Below are 19,826 nucleotides of genomic sequence, written 5' to 3' on the forward strand. Positions count from 1 at the left end.
TTTTACACTTATGTTTTTGTTTTTCTTATGTAACTATGTGTTTGTATCTTTTTTTAGCCCTGAAGAAGCCCTGCAACGTGGGGCGAAATGTTGGCTCATTAAAATAGTATATTTCTACTATTTGAGTTTTTTTGACCGTACCCGGACCATATTCCTTTCATTTCAAAATTATCAATAAACTATAAAAATAATTACCTAGTATTATTCATATTAATGTATTTCTAACAATTTAGAAAATATTAATACATGTTGATATGAATAAAATATATAATGATCATTGCTTGTGTTTTATAATTAATGAAAAAATATATTAAACCTGTCAGTTACCTGTAAACAAGTGATAGTAAGTTGTTCCCAGAGATGGACAAGGCATTTTAAAGCTGGTGGTAAGACAGTAACCGTATGCTCTTGTTCAGATTTTCCTTCTTCTCTAAGTTCTTCTCGAATCACGCTTTGTTTACCCCTGTGTCTGTTAGCATTAGCATTGGCAGCAGATCTAGTCAAAGTTTCAAGAGTGGAAGGTTTTATATGCAGATAGTTCCCGGCCATAGACACCTCCAAGGAATGTCTTTGGTCTGCTGTTCTAGCTCTTAAAAAGACAGAGAAAAAATATTATATACCAGGAATAATCAATCTAAATCATTCATATACAAACACATATTCTTACAGACTTACCTGTCAGTATGTCTGGTAACTACAAGAGCTCCTTGTTTTGGAAGTGTAGGATGAAACTTCAAGAAGCTGGCACATGCCATAGCATCATGAACTAATCCTTCGTGCCATAACAAAGCTGCAAATGTTGCTCTGATACTTTCAGCCACTGATGGGCTCATCGCTTCCTTTACTCCACCTCTAAAACATTTAAATTTATATATGATGAGAATAAATGTTTTATATATAAACAGTCTTGTGGGTTTAGAAAAAGGTGTGAACCTAAATAATGTTGATCACCTAAAAACTAAAATTTTAATTTAAAAGTTCACTTGTAGACTTGTAAAATAAATTATGAATAAAAAACAAAGTAGTTGAAGAAATAGAACTAAAAAAAAACAAAGGATGCATAAAATATGTAAATACAACCTATGATCTCGGATGCCTCTCTGAGCTGGTGCCTGAGACGGACCTGGAGACATAGACCTTTTGGAATTTGTTCGAACTTTACGACTTGACTTGGGAGATTCCTCTCGGCTACTAGATCCAATACTAAAATGACTTTTGACTCCATCTGGAGAAGTTTGTGTTCCAGCTTGTGCCATCGATTTAGAACTGGAGTCACTCTCCTGTCGAATACATAAAAACTAAATTATTGAAAATAAATCCAGATTGTTTGTACTGAAGTTCTTATGTTTTGATTATCCTTGTCTCTTTTTTAATTTAATAACAGGGATATCATTACAATGGGAGGGTAGGAGGAGTATCATCCTCATCCAGTTATTTGAAAACACAGGGAGGTAGGAAATTTGAGAACCTACTTGAAACTGAAAAAATTTCTGTAAGAAATTACTCAAAAATTATATTCAAAATTATAAATGCTATTAGAGAGAACAGTTTCCCAAAAATGTTAAAGAAGATGATTTGATGTTAAGGCATACTCTCCAGACCTCCAGTAAATTGGGATGACTGGTCAAAATTGTTGGGAAATTTTAAATATTGCCCTCTGTTCTCTTCAATAAGTTGTAGTAACTTTTTTATTTTACTATATCTAATAAACTGAAAAAGTCCCAATAAAATACCTTACATTGGAACTTTTTTTATTTTATGTCAGTTTTCAGCATATTTCTATTTGTAGATGTAAGGAAACAAGTTAAAGTGTCCAAAAAAAGTGACACACATTGAAAAATTTATTCCTATTAAGATATTTTGTGTTTCAACCACATATTATAAATTGGTACAGTACAATCTCAGTGGTCCAATCACGATGGTACATGGTCTGATACATTTGGTAAGCCTACAAGCTCCTCATGCAGAAAACATTTTGACCAATCATAATAGAGCAGAGGAAAGAAGAAGGTTATTTTCCTGTCACAATATGATCACTGATTGTATTAAACAACTTCTCTAATAGTTATTGTTTTCTTCTTAAAGAAGTATTAAGAAAATACATTTAGCTAGGCATTAATGGTAGCCCTACTACCAAAACCATGGTTTTCAACTATGTGAAGTTGGGCTACATCCTCCACAATACCTAATTAATATATATAAGAAAAGGACCAAGTAATAATTCTTATTTCTTACCATGGGAAACCTGAAATGTAATGTTTTTGAGTTTCTAAAAAATTAATGTAATGTCAAGTAATCAAAAATGAAAACATAATGTCAATAAAGTTTTGATTCTTTCAATATCTTATTTAGTTAGGCTGTATTGTAAGCAAAAAGGATCAATAGGTTCACTTGGAAAATTTATCCCCTCTCCCCCACACCATTACCAATACCAGCAGTTAGGATGTGTAAAAGATTAAAAAAATAGTTTATTAAAAACCTGGAATTGTTTTTCATGTTATTAAATTTAAAGAATCTAAAAAACATAAAAAGTGAAAATGAATTATGATGAAAGTATCACTCTCTAAGACGTTTTGTCATGATAACTAATATTTTATCTTCTTTTTTCTGTACCTCCAAGTAATAACAAGGCATGGAGGTTCAGTTTTGGTCCATTTTTTTCACCTGTTGCAATCATTTGGTATCTCTCTCATTTCTGTCAGTGAGCAGCCTCAAATTATACCAAGATTTTTAACGTAATCAGTATACTCATCATCCCTTCAAAAAAAAAAGTTGATATTTCATATAAATGAAAAGTATGAATGTTAATATAATACATACCGGCTCTTTGTTTTTTCGTGGTGTTGATGGGGTGCTATGTAGAGAACAACTACCACTCGGGCTGGGGGTAAGGTCACGAGTCAGGCTACTGACCAGGGCACTTGTGTCACTTTGTGTTGAACCTCTTCTTTGAGAAACACTCTCTGCACCTCCATAAACTAAAAAATTCATAAATATATCAGTGTCTTGTTTCAATATAAAGGACATAGTATAAAAAAAATGATGAGATCAAAAATGATGGGGCTGCTATTTTTGGATATGTACAGTAAAATTGAGCAATTAATTTGAAGAGTTGTAATTACTGTCAGACATATCATTTCACAAACCAAAAGTTTGGTTCTTAAGATAAGGAACACAAAAATTTAAAAAAAAATATTAAGGAATCTTAATATACCTGAAAATGAAATATGAAACATCACACTGGATAATGACAAATAATAAGGTTTGCTCACTCCAGTTTGGTTTAAAAAAGAAGTAGTTATATTGCAGGTATTAAGCCAAAGAGAAGTATCAGCAAATTTAAGAGAACGCTTTGTTTGAAATATGGTTGCAGATATAAGGCAGTAACTAATTTATAATTTCAATATACATAAATTGATCATTTTTTAAAATTTAATCGGTGATGTCACACATTCAGTTGACAAAATAAATTCACAAATTGTTGATTTTTAGTAGCTCAGACAAAAATTTTTGATTTATAAAAAAAAATACATCACAGGAACCATTAGATGTACAGGTGTCTGCCAGCATTCCAATTAAAGATAGTTTAATGTACTATAAAGTAGTCTATAACATGTAGTTTTTATAATATTTGCATATGAAATTTTTTCTGAACAACTAGAAATTAATTTATTTTGGCAAATATCATAAAAATACAATTCTTATGAAAATAAACGTTATAAACTACTTAATGGAACATTAAACTAGCTTTAATTTTAGTGCTGAGAGACATCTGTACATTTAATGGTTCCTGTGATGTATTTTTTCATAAATGATAACTTTTCCGAACAACTAGAAATCAATATTTTGTGAATTTATTATGTCAAATGTATGGTATATTACCCATCAGAAATGTTTTTTTGAAAAATTCTTTACCATTCGTAGTAACTTCCAGTCCAGTCTTTTAGCTCATGGTCACTCTATTATATAGGTAATTCATATTTTTATTTATTTTTTTTTATAATGTTCTCGATCTCTTATTGAAAAATTTTTTAATGTAAGAATGGCCAGTCAAATGAATATTTAGAATACATATTGATGTAATTCATGCGCTTTATATCAAAAATTGTTTTTTATTTATATGAATATATTTTAATAAAACTTTTTAATTTATCTTCAAAAATTATTAATATGTATAAAATTCAAAATGATAAAACTAAATACCTGCAGGGGAAACACCAATGCTTCTAGGAGAACCATAAGCTAATGGGCTACTGCTCACACTATCCAGAGCCAAGCCACTGCTATTCTTAGCACCTATAAACACGAAACATTATTGTGTTAAAAGAAGGCATGAGATTTTTAGAAAAATGATAACAAGTGTTCAGTAATGAAAATATTTACTTCACAGAAGAGGAACTGCATCATGAATAGAACTTAACTGTAGGATTGGCAAACACGGTTTTAAATGGAAAACCACAGATAGTAAGCAACAGTGGTTTTCATGCAAGAAGATTACATTACTTTTCTCATTCTATATGACATTAAAACAAGCAGGGCAAAGAATCAAAGTAAATAGGTCAAGATACAACAAATAGGGGTATATGGGGTTCTAGTCATGCAAATGAAATGGACATTTACAATTGAATCTGAATCAATTGACAGGTAAGCTAAGAGGGATTGGCAACAAGCATTATCAATCAAGAATCATTCCATTTCAATACAGTAAGGAAGTGATGAATTATACAGTTCTATGTGTCTTTAGTCCTTTAAAAAAGGACTTATTAACAATAATTAAGCATAACAATACAACATATGTTTACTAAGTTCAAAGAGGTAACTATATTAATAGAAACTGTCAGTCATAACCAAAGCAATGGGGCTAAAAAAATACCTTGACTCCTTTGACGGCCTTGAAATGCTAAAAAAATTAAGAAATCCATGATAACCTAGCTGTTTTCTTGTATTTGTAAACATGTATACATCAAACATATCTTAAACGTTAAGCATAGCATGGGTTCCATCAATTCCTCCTCAGATTAGAAAATACATAATAGTCTACATTTAGAGAAAAGGAGAGGCTGACAATCAAAATGATTAAAAATGAATTATTGAAAATAAAAATGAATACTAAAAAAAAAAAATAAAAGTTTATTAAACATAGATAAACAATGTTGTAAGTTTATTGTACCCTACAAGTCAATCAATATCAAATCAACCAATCATTGCTGATAAAATTTATTTATTTTTTTATCTATGTTTGTTCTTCAATCATAGAATTAAAAATTGGTATTAATTTATTTTTTAGATGTTCATTTTTTTGTGAGTACCCATTTTATATGAATATGTCAGCCTATTTTTCATTTTAGAGAGATTTGTGTTACTCTCGGTGGTTGGAAAGATATTTGATTCAAACAAAAACATGAAATTTACAATATTTTCATTCTTGTTAATACGGGTATTTACTTAATTTTAAGTGAAAAATAAAAGTAAATGTAAGAGCTTTATAAAGCCTTGGTTACTCTAGATACATCTCGCTAAGGTGTCTCTGGAATCCATGGTAGTACCTATTTTTAGCCATTGTCCGATGATGGATTTCAAGATTAATGTTGATTCTGGTGTTCACCTGAGTACCAAGATAGATAAATTCTTCTAATTTCTCAAAGGTGTGCAGACTAATGTAAACCTGCTTGAACAGTTCGGTAGGCAAGCAATATGATCCTGGGGTTTTGTTGTTCAACTTTTCTCATTTTTTTTTATGCTTATTTTCCTGCACTGATTTCCAAGTGTGTCATCTATGCAGCATTTGTCTCTAAATAATATTTTTGGAGTCGGTCAAAGTTTGACAGTCAGCATCGAAACAGGATGGGATTCACTTTTTTGTGAATTCAACCTCGCCTAAGACTTGATTTGTCACTATCACTCGCAGTATGGTCTTTTCACGTGAATAACATGTCTGATTTATGTCATCTGGATGTCTAGAGCCCTCAATTTGTTTTATAGTCAGTTGGGAAATCTCTGGTAGCTCTTCCTGCTGGCTTCATATGAGAGAAATTATTGTCCGGATTCGGGCAATAAAGAAATATTGATCCAAATCGACATTGGAAGCTCTGTGGATTCGAGTATCCATCAATCTGGCTATGTATTTTGCACTAACCAGATCATAGTCTATTTCATAGGGAGCACACCATTATTTTAATCCCATGTGGCTGGATGAATCCTTCAACGACCCTGGGAGATACCTAACAACACTTGCATTCACTTTCGCTTCGACACTCTAGGGGACTGGCCATCTTTGGGAGGTTTCACTACTTTGCAGAGAAGGGAACTCTGCATGGTGTTGGCTTTCGGCAGGCCCAATATACAAACTGATTAGATAATATTGTAAATTTCATGCTCTTTAATGTCATTTATGTTAGAAGTAAGTATTTTCATAAACCAATGAGCAATGGAGTTTAATACAAATATGTACAAAATGGAAAAACAGGCTGACACACCAATACAAACTGAGTGCTCACAATCTGAAAATTAAAACTAATGAATACCTGTTTTTAACTCTCTGATTACAGTACAAACTTAGGTAAACAAATAAATAAATTTTTTAGCAACTTTTTGCTAAAATTAAAATTAAAAAAAAAAATCAGTTGAAACCTGATTATTTATAAAAAAAAAAAAAAATAATAATAATAATAATTGCAAGTTTCATAAATAGTAAAAAAAAAAAAAAAAAAATTGGTATCAAACACGTTTTTATTCCTCTGAAAATGCATATTTAAATGTTTTGAGGACTCTAAAAACGAATCTTATTTGCTTTTTCATAACAAAAACTTCACTTGCAGGAACTAAACTTTACAGAAAGCAACTTATAGTTTATGTGATTTAATATACATTAATATGATGGGCAATAGTTTTTTATTCTGCAAAGAAAAACAGTTGGATTGGTATATTATTACCCCATTGTATTATAATAAGATTAAGGTATTGAAAAAATTCTGGCTAACTGACCTACCAAAGTGGTATTAAATATTATTTTAAAGTTAATATTGGTTTTTCACACCTCTAGAAACTCTTAAATACAAATTTTCATCGTAATTGAAAAAAACATTTTTTTTCTCAAAATTTTCCTACTTAAGCCTTTGATTATTATTTTGGAAATCACAACAAATGTAATAAGTTCAACATAATTCAACTGATATACACAAAACCCAAGAGTGGTTTATGGCCAACTAAACTGTATTAAATATTACAAACCAAACCTACATAAAAAATTTTAGAACTTGAGATTTAAAATAAAATGTTTGAGATATTTTTGTTTATTTGAAACGACTTTTTCTCTCATACAAAGGTAAAAAAGATGATATTGGTTGGGTTAGTTGACATTTATCTTTCCAACAGTTGTAGTAATATTCAATTTGGATAACATTGTAATGAGTTATAGTAATTTTTTGTGAACACGGGATATTGGCAGAAAAAATATATCCCCAAAAAATTAAGTTCAAAAATTTCTAATTTTGGATTTAAATTTGTATTCAAGGGTTTCAAAAAATGCTAAGAACAAATCTGACTTAATTTTCCACAAACAAATTTTTTTGTGTACTTAACTACTATTTAGGAAGTAAATTTTGTATATATTTAATCTAATTTTGTACATAAAACAAATCGATTGGTACATAAGCCGAGTAAATATTGATTAAATATATACAGAGTAAAGATGGAATACAATAATATCATGAATTCTAAAATTATATAAAAATTATTTTGATCGGCTCCTAGAATAGCGTGTTGGAAAGAACTCTCAGATGTGTTTAATATTTTTTGACCTAGTGTCCCCCCAAAAAAATTCATTGAAATCGCTGATTCTACGTCCATAGCCTCCTTTTGTGAGTGATATAAATACTGTAATAATTATTTTATAGAACAGCAAGTAATAAATTAACATATTATGAGTATTTTAAGAAACAGAACAAAGGAAATAATACAGTGAGCTTATTGTTAAATATTTAGTCACATTTCAAACCTGGTATGGGAAGGGGGCTGGAGGAGGAAGTTCTTGAAGGTGGTAGGGGACTAGAACTTCTAGAAGCTCTACGTGGTGTGTCTGGGGGGGTTGCACCATTTCCATTTGCTCGACTTTCACCAATTGCTTTCACTAATTCTTTAACAGAAACTCCGAGTAGCTCAGGAGGGACATCTCTGATAAAAAGTAAATCCAGGGGTTAAAAGTTTAAATAAATTTTGTTAACACATTTTAAATTTGCATACTAAAATTATTTCAAGTTCAGTATTAACAAAACTGAATGCAAGCATTAAACAAAAGAGCTAATATAATTTTTTTTAATTTATGAAGACTAAGATCATACTTTGAAGACACTGCTTTAGATGATTTCCCTTCTTCTGATTTCTGACATTTTGTAATAGCAGGTGACTTGGGTGATTCCCTAAAGAATGATCTTGACTCTTCTTTTAAGTTCCCAGCTAATAGAAATATATACAAAAAAAAAGAAAAAAAAAACTAATTAGAAATACATATCTTTGTTTCTATTTATTTAAGTTAAATATATTTGTTAATTAACCTTGATGGGAAGTTGAACCAAACACAAATGGCACCGAAGGCACAGGAGCTCCAATTGTCGTAAATAATGGGAAGTTTTCTTGTGCTGGAGGACCGAAATCGAACCCTTTTCTAGGGACAGTAGACCCAAAAACACTTTCTTCACAAGGTTCGTCTATTAAAAATAGATGTCTTATTGTTTAAAATTACTTAAAGACTTTTAAAGAGTTAATGATACAATTTTGAGAACATTCTATGATTCTCACCTCTTTGTCAAAAAAGGAAACAATGAACAAATAAAATTGCTTACTTTTTTATACTAAAAAAAAGATTATATTAAAATAAATTAAAAATTGATACTTGCTTCTATCTGAAACATCAGGTTTCAAATAAATTGTATTTCTATCAACTGCTAATGACCAGGCTTCACCTTCCCAATTGAAGCAATACTTGCTTAGTGTCTCTTTATCAAGCTGTATCCAGGTACCATCACCATTTTCAACCTGAGAGAAAACATCTAATAAATTTACTTTCCATACAATTTTCATTTTACCCAAGAAATACAAGTCATAGGTAAGTAGAAATAAGAATCTTTGGTCATTAAATGAATAAATACAAAAAAAAAAAAAAATATATATATATAAACCCAGTCTAAGAAACTGAGTGAAAGATTGTTAGGAATATATGTAACCCATATCGCTTTAACACTAAGCACTTCAATGAGGCTTATATCTTTGAGGAAATATTGAGCCACAGATTGCTTATTTTTTTTCTTGAATAGTGGAATTAAAATATATTTAATTATTTACTTCTTATGAAACTACTTCACAAATTCATGCTTTATATGCTATGTATGATGTATTAAAGATCTAAATAATAATACATAAAAAGATAGTTCTAGAACATTTAATCCAATTAAATATTAATTAATGATGTTCAAAAGCAAATGAGAGAATAAATAATAGAATTAAGAGAAAAGTGTAATTCTTACATGGTCTATAACCGAAACATAATTGCCATGGCCAAGCATTCCTACAGGTGGAGCTTTCAAGCTTGGGTTGCTCCGAACATTATGACCTGATGCACCACACTTTACTACTTTATATCTGGTAGCTCTCTTATTTCTTCTGCAAAAATAATAAATTATAATTTAAAATTTAAAACCTGAATTTTCAGAATCAATTATTGAATAATTTCAATAAAAACTTACGGAGGTTCAATAACTGGAGATTTTCTCATATTTGGATCCTTGATGACATGATCAAGAAGTGATTTTGGTTCTTGGACAGGTAATAAGAGCGTTTTTCCTAGATGCTGATTGAACTGAAGGCACCATGCTTCAGCGTAGCTACCATCAGGACAATATTGGCGGATGGTGTCTTGATTCAGGCGTAACCAAACACCATCATCATTGTGAATCTATAATAAAATTAATTTCATCAGGAATTAATAATTTAGAGTTAAATTTATTTTGAGAAGTATTATAAAAGAATTCAGTAAAATTAAATGAAAATTAAAAAGATACCAACTTAATTATATGATTAAATAAAACTAAAAATTATTTTAGATTTTACTCTAAAATATTTTTGTAAGTGAAAACATTTAAATATTCAGTTCAAACCAAATTCCTGAATTAAGGGAGCAATTTTTCATTTTTATAAAATAAAGTATTGTTAACAACATTTTTTATTAATTAATTTATAAACAATAAAAATAGTTCTTGTCCTTTTATTAAGTTTACAATAGAATAAATTAAAATAGGTGTTGTTTTAAATGCATATTAATTAATTTATAATAAAATAATAAATATTTACTAACAATAATGTGACCGAAAATTGTCAAAAGAAATGCAACAAAATTTGTCCCATCCATAAGAAGGGGGATACCTTAAGCTATGACAACAAACATGGTATATCCTTATTGTCAAGTGCATATAAAACACGGCCTAGAATCCTATATCTGAAGCTAATGTTTTGAATAATAATTCTAACTTTTGTTTTGAAATAATATTAGAGATGAACATTATGAGGATATGCCCAACATTGGTATCCAGCCAAAACTAGTTCATTTCATACGAATGATAATAAGAGATCTACAATGCTCAATGCTAATACAAGGAGATGCCTTGAACTGTTTGAAAATGTGTTAAAAAAAAGGTTAAGAGACTGGGAGACTGATTGGCCTCCCTATGGACCAACTTATCATGGGATTGCATGAAGTTCAAGTTAGGGGAACTATTTTCAACCTATCAACACAAATCTTAGTATTTGTAGACAACATTGATATCATTCGCAGAACATTTACATCCACGAGGGACATATTTATTGACCTACAAAAAGCCACTGAGGCTCAGCATTGTAGTAAATCAATTAAAAACAAAATATATGAGGATCGATTCAAGAGTTAGACTATAAAAGGACAAATAAAAATTGAGAACTTTATATTTAAGAGTGTCTATGAATTTATATACCTGGGTTCCCAGAAAATGCAACCAATTTGGTCGTTGCAGAAATTCAAAGAATTATCATATCTGATAAGTGTTATTTTGGCCTACAGAAGCACTGAATCCTAGCAGTGGATCCCATCCACCTGATCATCTTTCAACACAAAGGAATCAGATTCATATTGCTTGGATTCCCCCCCTCATATTTCAGAAAAATAAAATTCCTAAAAATATTCATTGGACACTTCTTGGAACAACTAATGGAGTCCATTTGCTTGCTCTATAGGTATTCCATGTTTCCAAATGATATAGAAAGACTGAGCACACTAATAACTCATTACAACACAATTTGCAGAAGGCCATTTTTTTATGAAGTCCAAATTTAATGAAAATGATAAACCAAAATATTGAAAAATATTACAATTAAAAACAGAAATATTACCTTTATCTCTTGGAACCCAATTTTAATTTCAATCACATTTCTTAAAAATAAAAGCACTTACCTCATCAATAAATGCAATTGTCCCATTGACATGAACGATACCAATCTGTTCGCTCTGTAGAGAAGGATGTGCCCTCACACGAAGACCAGCACTGTTTTTTGCAACAAACTTGCGAAGTTTATTTGGCTGATGAGGTGTTTTCTTTACTACACTCTGAGATGGTGGAGCTAGACCTTGCGGAGGTTCTTTAACTTCAACTTTGTACCCCTGTTAAATAATCATATTTCATACCATGAATGTGTAAAAATAAAAATATTTTCAATAAAAGAAGAAAATATTAACTAGAAGAGGTAGATCAGAATGTTATATGAATTGAATTGAGTAGTAAATACAAATGAATTTCTGATAAGCACAGCTAATATTATATTTACTATAAATGATATGATAAATGAAGGGCTCTCTCAAAATTATTTTTACAAAGTTTCTTTCTGACCTAATCTGATTGGTGCTAGCAATGAAAATAGTATTGAATCACTCCTTAATCAAGGTTTTAATGTGCCTAAACTCAAAGAATGTTATATAAGAAGATGGTCAGGGTTGCAGTCAAAGGAGAAACAAAAATAGTTTACAACTATTTATTTTCTGACGTTTCGCCCCACTTTGCAGGGCTTCATCAGGGCTAAAAATATACAAAATGATACAATGATAAGAAAAAAATACAAAGATAAGATACAATGATAAGAATAAAAATAAGTAACAATGGCAAGAGTAAATTTTTTTTATAAAAATACGTAAAATATACAGTTAAAAACTATTTTTGTTTCTCCTTTGACCGCAACTCTGACCATCTTCTTATATATTAATTGTTACGGTCAACTATATATACATATATTCAAAAAATGTTCATTTGGTCAAAGGTAAGATGTTTTTTCTTTTTATCTTTTTAGGAGGAAACTCTTCAAACAACATTTTGATGCTTGGATACTAATAATTGAATTTCCACATTTTAAACAATGCATCATCCAAACCAAATACACATAATTGGTTTTTAAACAAATAATAAAAAATATACCTTAGATCATCTAGATAAGCTTCCCAAATAAATTTATCCAGATATGAATTCAAAATTAGATTTAATAAAGAAATAAATGCAATAATTAAATTACTTTAAAGTATCTTCAAAAGAATGATTATTTCATGTTTCTTTTTCTCAAAAGGTGACTGTGTTTTCTCCATCTACTATTGAGTTCATTGGTACTTTATACCTCATACAGAGACATTTATGTTTTATATTCTGGTGATAAAAATTTACAGTGAGACTTGATATGTGGGTAAAATAAATTAAATATCTCAATGATGATTGTTTTATTCATCTTACCTGTTCATCTTAGACTTATCAAAGCCTGAATAAAATTATTTTTATTTAAAATAATACTAAAGTAAAGAAATATTTTACAATATTACCTCATGCATGGGGTAGCCATCAATGGTAGCCAGAATAGAGTACCATCCTATACTAGCAGGGGTCCAAGTTGCACTGTAAGTTCCATCACAATTTGGTCGTACTAGCATATTCTCACTAGACCGTTTAATAACAGGGGAAGTATATCTTAGTTCCTCAAATGAATAGTTTTCATAAGCCTAAAAAAAATCCATTGTAAGTAGAAATTATTTTAACTAAGAAGAAAGTCTAAATATTTGATAGATAAAATTGATACCTTCATAATAGTTATAGCGTAGTAACACATCTTATCTTTAACAGTCACTTCGTAGGGAGTGCCAAGAGATGGTTGGGCATGACCACCAAATGTCAGCTCATCTGGCTGAGAAACACGTCTCATTTTTCTATTTCCACCCACTTCTTTTTTTTCTATAGGTACTGCTTTCACTTCAATCTGATAAATGTCAAATTAGGCGGATTTATGTAAAAATTAACAGGTGGAACATTAACTCATATTAATCTTTGTTTAAATTTTAGCAAATAGTGAAGGTCTTACTTTGAGATTAGGGACATGTACAGTGTCACCATATTGATCTTTAGTCAAGACAGTAAGTTGTGCAGGCCATCCACAGCGCATTTCCTCTCTGGCATAAAGGAGTTCACACCTTCCCGGGTCAACAAAGGATTCTGGTTGAAGCCATCTTGTAAGGCGGCCACCGCTGGTTCCTGGTGCACATGTTACCAAATCTCGCAGAAACAGTCTTTCATTGGAGTGACAACTATCCAAGGGAAACACATAAGTAATTAATGAAGTATATGTAAAGATAAATTGACAATATTACAACAAAAATAGGAGATATGGAATAAATAAATTTATTTGTTAGCACAACAGCCAATAGTTAATGTGATATCCTATTATTCAGGAAATTTTGAACCACAACATAAACACATAAACATATTTATGTTATTGCTGGGTCTTTATAACTCAAAATTTTAAGCCACAGGAATTATGAAATGTATATTTTGTTCCTTATAGCAATTTTTACCTATCAGCTAAGAAAAAATAATATGGCAATGTCTATCTAGATTTCATACAGGTAAAGCGAAAATGCATTGTCTGTTTATAAAGGAAAATATGTTAATAAGCATTAAATAAGTGCATCAACCATGTGCGCTGGCTGGATATTGTGAGTGAATTTGAAGTCCTAGAAAAGTTAATGGGAATGGGCTAGAGTCATGTGATCCAGTTAGGGAAAAGTATTAAAAATCAGGAAGCAAATGATCTTCATGTTTTCACTAACAAAATACCTTCAGCTTTTTTACAGATTTAAATTAATTAGAATCAGTAAACTGGATATTGTGAGGGAATTCAGAATCTCAGAAAAATTAATAACGGCTGAGAATCATATGATCCCTTAAGTGACAAAGAAAACTATCTGAAATATCTCAAATCTGATCAGAACAAAAAGAACTGTTCATTTCTTACAGAAGCATTTTTCAAGGGAATTATGTAGTATTTATAATTAAATATAGCACAAAACCTATACATTAAAATTATTTCAGAAAAAAAAAAGCACTCTTATAGTATAAACCCTCTTCCTACCAGAAGTTGAATTTGATGGTTATTAAATTTTATGAGTGATAATGATCTTAAAAAGTAGTCAAATCCTGATTTGATATTGTTTTTTCTAAATGTTGGCTTTTAAAAAATGTGCTATGGACTACAAAATGCTTTAGCCAGACTGCAACAATTTAAACTTTAAAAAAAATTGGCTTAAAACTTGCTAAGTAAGCTGTGTAACGCAAAATTTGACCTATAATAAAATTTTTGTTGAAAATGCGGTTTCACGAAATAGGACATTAATTAACGGTGAAAATCAGAAATTTTTAGAAAACAGCAAAAACACATTTTTGACAGCCTATCCGATCATCTGATCTGACTCCCTTCCACAATCTACGTTTAACTAGGTCTAACGTATGTCCGATACAACTCCTCATTGATATAGAATAACTATAGCTAATGTTAGCAGATATATAGATCCCTCGGAAATCCTTTCTGTTGCCTCCAGACCATGATTTTGAACCTGTGTGACAGAGCTCTATATAATTTAGTATTATCGCATGGCAAAGCAGCATTCCAGGTAATTAATTCTTGCTTTCAGCTCCAGTTCTTTTGCCGGCGTTTTAAATGTTTTACAATACTGGTGCGATTCATTGGTTTATTTTCTTCGTTTAGATACCTTGCTTATCTAGCATATTTACATATATATATATAAATAATAAAATATAACAATTTTATATAATAACCTCAGTGAGCTTCAACAAAACTACGACATTGAAACAGTAAGGACCGACATTCTTTTCAAAGGCGGTATAAGATTTTTTGTGAGCGAAACAAAGTTGACATCATTTTTTAGCACCACAAGAAACCAATAAGTACAAATATTCGGGTAAATAAAAAAATTAAAATTTTTGGCCCAAAATTTTCGTCTTACAATTCAACAATTTCAAAACAACCCAACCAATCAACACGAAACTCGGTAGAGGCTTAGGACACTATAAATCACACCAAATAGCATAAAGTCGACCTAATTAAATAGATCAGAACCAGAGATATACGTTGAAACGTTTGAAAAGTTTCTCTTTATTTGAAGCTAACATTTCATACTTATCAGGGCATTACGTCTATTTAGTGTTAATACAGGTTAAAAGAAGAGACCTGCTTTCCCACTGTTGTAGTGACATGGGATATATATATATATATATAGATTAAGAAAGTCATCGAAAAAAATGGGATGTGATTGCTTCCCATCATATTACCAGATATTGGAATTAAAAAAGACGTTTTATCCGCCTAACGTTGAAATAAGTGGAACGTAAGCTAAGGTTAATTTGCAGGAATCGTTGGATCTCTCTTTTGACACTATTTTATGATCTCAAGTCGACAGTGAATTACACAACATTAGTGATGAATTTACGCTCATTACCAAATGGAGTTGCGATGGCTCTTCCGGTCACAGTGAGTACAAGTAGCCATTTTTCCATGAAGATATTTCCGACTCACAAGTACATTTTAACGTGATTTGGTGCCTCAACAATTTTCTGATCAAAAAGAGCCTTCTTAGCTTCACTGGAAAAATTCGCGGCATTCATCGACGAGATTTTACTTACCACTAAAATTAGAGTTTGTAAGAGAAACTCCTGAGGCCATCCAAAACGAAGTTCAAAGAAAAGAAAGCGAAATTAAAAAGATTCAGTTTTACTTATTTGTGATAAGATCTTCCAAATTAGGCATCATCTTTTAACTACTGGTGGAGAGAAAAGTTAATACTGTAATGACTCAGACATCATCGACGTCATCATCACGACGATATACGTCGTTAGCCAAGCGAAGCTTTCCGAAATGAATAACCAAGAGATAATCTAAGATGATAGAAATAATAAAATCCTATAGATAATAAAAGTAAGGCAGTGTTACAATGAACATTCCAAATGGATCGTCGATGTCACCGTCGAATTCACACGAAAAAAAAATATTGGACTGTATTTTTCATAACAAAAAGACAAATAAAGAAAGGGATTTAAAAAAATATTCAGGAACAATTGAGGCGAGTTTTTGGTTTAATTGAGCAAGCTACGGCTAAATCATATGACAGAAATATCTCCTCGAAATTGTTTCAAGACCATTCGACATTTATTATTAGATGAAACTTTAATATCACGCCATTATTCTGAACCCAATTAATAGCGAAGGGAGCTTAGATCCGACAAGAGTTGAATCAAACTGCTGACCTATAAGTACCTACTACTGTATTGGTGGTAGAGCATGCTTAATATCACCCACAAGATCATGAAAAATTTTAACTTCGAGTTTTCAGCAGAAATACATCTTTTGAGGTCCCTTGAGTCCAGTGGCGGGACTTAAAGCTAAAATTACCATGGATACGATCCTTCATGAATGAACCATTGATAAATAAATATCGTATCTATAGTAATTTTAGCAATTAATTTCATAGTTGCCCAACTCTGCTTGAGTCTAAATAACCAAGTTTTGGAAAATAATCTGTGCGTGTGTGTGTGTATGAACAGCCAAGCTAAAAAACGAAATTGAAATTCCATATTTAAGGTGGGTATTTTCCTAGAATGTGACAGCAACATTTTCGATAAAATCGGCTGCTCGGATGTACAACTTTATGGAATCGACTTTCACACTTTTTTGAGTTTTCAAAAACGACTCAAACGATTTAGATTAAACTCGGTCCATCAACGTACAATTAAATTTCTTTTAATATCAACTTGTTCTTATCCTCATTAAAATAGTTTGAGAAGGCTTAAATACGAATATATAAAAACATTCCTTTAAAATAATTTTCATTTTGTTTGTTTGAAATAATTAACCATTTCACATGTTCGCTAGTAGTAAAAATGGATAAATATAAACTATTTGATAGGATATTTGAAAGGATTTGATAGTTTGGCAGATTAGCATGGGGAACAGGGGGTCAGCTACCAGGAGTGGAGAAAAATTTCGCCGCCCTCTTATTTAGGTATTTCAATTAAAAAGACTAAAATACCAGTAATTTTAAAGCACTTTTCTTCAAGATTAATCATCATTATTGTGTATTGAGCACGTTACAAATACAAAATATATATTTTTTACAATATAACAATCAGATGTATTATGAAATTTGACCGCCTCCACTACACTACGCCAGAGATGGGGAAGTACTGCCATAGTGAATAATATAAATATATCAGTTCCGAAACGAGCGAGGATTAATTTTAGCACAAAGTAGAGTAGTAAGTGAAAGTAGTGATGTGAGCACCAGAATGTTTTGTACAGGGGACTATTTTACTGTAAAGAAGAAAAATTAAGGATTTGAGGAGTAGGAGATAAGTAGGAAAAAAGGAAATTAGGAATCTATATTTGTGACAATTGTAATATATTATTAATATTTAAAAGTGCATTTGCTCTTCATGATGTAAGCCTAACGAGAGGACATATACATTGTTTATAAAAATAAAGTTTCCTTCTTAAGGGGGGGGGGAATAGAAACTAAACAGTAAATAAAAAATATAGACCGTTATTTTTGAAAATAACAGTTTCATTTTTTGATGGATAGAGATACGCAACAAGTTTTGGAGTTGGATCAGTTTAAAAATGTTTGTTGCCAAATTTTAAACAATTCCGATGATGTTTTTAACACAATAAGCCCATTAATTTTCACTGTGTAATAGCAATTAATAAGTTGTGTAAGATAATAGATGATTTTCAAGCTTCAAAAAACGGCTAAACCCAATTTTGTATTACCTTAATGAAAAATATGTATAGCTACTAGCCTTAATTGGTGAGTCTACCAACCATAGTTAGAGGGAATAAAAAAGTGGCGGATGTTTCAAATCATTAAAAACATTTAATAGAACATCATTCAAAGTAAAGTAACTATGCTAAAAAAAAAATGAGCCCTGATGGAATTTTTTACGTTCAATAGTTTCCTAAATACACATTTTTGAAAAGAAATATTTTATAACTAAATAACAAACAATCAGTAGATGGTGGATTTGTTTTGTGAAAATTATATCTCGGGAACCATTAGACGTACAGATGTCAGTAGTCAAATTAAAGCTAGTACTATAATGCTTATGAGGTTTAACTTCGTAGGAGTAGTAATTTTTGTCAATACCAATTCATAAAATGTTGATTTCTGTTTGCTTACACATAATTTTATATGCAAAATTAATATTCAGTTTTAATTTGAGTGCTGGCAGACATCTGTACATCAAATGGTTCCTGAGATATGTATTTCCCAAATTACATTGACTAAATACTGGTTTTTCGTTATAAATGTTGCTTTTTGAAAAACTATCTCTGGAACTATTGAAGGTTTATTATGACTTAAGACAGGTCTATAATGATTCATGTTTGACAAAATTTACTCTACTTTAAATGACATTCTATTAAGCTTTTTTAGTGTTCTAGGTAGTTTTAAAGATATGAAGTAACGATTGAATTTTTTGAAACAGCAGCCATTCCCTTCTATTATTTTTGGTGTTTATTAAGATCTCCTTCCAGAGATTCTGATTTGTACAAAATATTGTGACATATCTACAGAAGTGTATAAAATATTGCGATATATCTACAGAAGCGTATAAAATATTGCGACATATCTACAGAAGTGTATAAAATATTATTGATTGAGTTTTAAATTAATCACGGGGGATTTTATTTTTTAAATCAAAACTAAATATTTCTATTCTTTATCTTCACTAAGATAATTATAACTATATATTTTTATACTGTCTTGAGGAGTCAAAGTAAAATTTGTAAAACGATTAATTAATTAAATATTTATTTCTCATCTTCCGAATTAGTTTAAGGGATGTTTAAAAATAAGATACAAGCAGACCCGGCAATGTCCCCGCTATTGCTATATTTGAGCATGTGTATACATTAATGGAACACTATTGAAACTTTGATATCAATTAATGTATAAATGCAGTGATAAGAAGTGACTATAGTAATATAAATGAAGTGATAAGAAGCGACTATAGTAATATAAATGAAGTGACTATAGTAATATAAATGAAGTGATAAGAAGCGACTATAGTAATATAAATGAATTAATAAGAAGTGACAATTGATTTTACATCAAGTAAGTATATAAAATATTACATCAAGGATGAAAAGCCCAATCAAAATCCGATGAACGTTATGACAGTGCATATATCGTAATATAAATAAAGTGATAAGAAGTATCGGTGCAGCCTATATTATTCCCGGTAAAATCCTGACCATTTAGCAAAAAGCCCAATCACAATACGATGAACGTTATAACAGTGCATAAAGTACTAACAAACAATAATTCATAACAATATATTAGATGATTGCATCGTTAATAATTATATAGTTGGCCATATATCCATACAGTTTTATTAAATAAATGATTTATTTAAAACATTAATTAATAC

At 30.5% G+C, this 19,826-nt stretch overlaps 1 protein-coding gene across 3 annotated transcripts in view; it reads right to left on the bottom strand.

The window, feature by feature from the left end:
• The window catches only part of hiw (highwire), a 337,598-nt gene that overhangs the window by 36,096 nt on the left and 281,676 nt on the right, over positions 1–19,826 (bottom strand). For 2 of the 3 annotated variants that reach the window (XM_014432363.3, XM_014432360.3), the window contains exons 38-53: positions 13,414–13,636; positions 13,135–13,311; positions 12,881–13,057; positions 11,477–11,683; positions 9,741–9,949; positions 9,522–9,657; positions 8,895–9,033; positions 8,553–8,705; positions 8,340–8,454; positions 7,997–8,172; positions 4,874–4,900; positions 4,204–4,296; positions 2,821–2,978; positions 1,081–1,280; positions 676–852; positions 328–589 (exon numbers count right to left, since the gene is read on the bottom strand). In XM_014432363.3, coding sequence (XP_014287849.1) covers positions 328–589; positions 676–852; positions 1,081–1,280; positions 2,821–2,978; positions 4,204–4,296; positions 4,874–4,900; positions 7,997–8,172; positions 8,340–8,454; positions 8,553–8,705; positions 8,895–9,033; positions 9,522–9,657; positions 9,741–9,949; positions 11,477–11,683; positions 12,881–13,057; positions 13,135–13,311; positions 13,414–13,636 — 2,629 coding nt within the window. The remainder of the gene's footprint in view (positions 1–327; positions 590–675; positions 853–1,080; positions 1,281–2,820; positions 2,979–4,203; positions 4,297–4,873; positions 4,901–7,996; positions 8,173–8,339; positions 8,455–8,552; positions 8,706–8,894; positions 9,034–9,521; positions 9,658–9,740; positions 9,950–11,476; positions 11,684–12,880; positions 13,058–13,134; positions 13,312–13,413; positions 13,637–19,826) is intronic. The other variant, XM_014432362.3, reaches the window with a different exon arrangement.

The sequence above is a fragment of the Halyomorpha halys genome, unplaced genomic scaffold, assembly GCF_000696795.3.
Source record: "Halyomorpha halys isolate HHAL.00 unplaced genomic scaffold, Hhal_1.1 Scaffold1050.1, whole genome shotgun sequence".
Classification (NCBI taxonomy): Eukaryota; Metazoa; Arthropoda; class Insecta; order Hemiptera; family Pentatomidae; genus Halyomorpha; species Halyomorpha halys.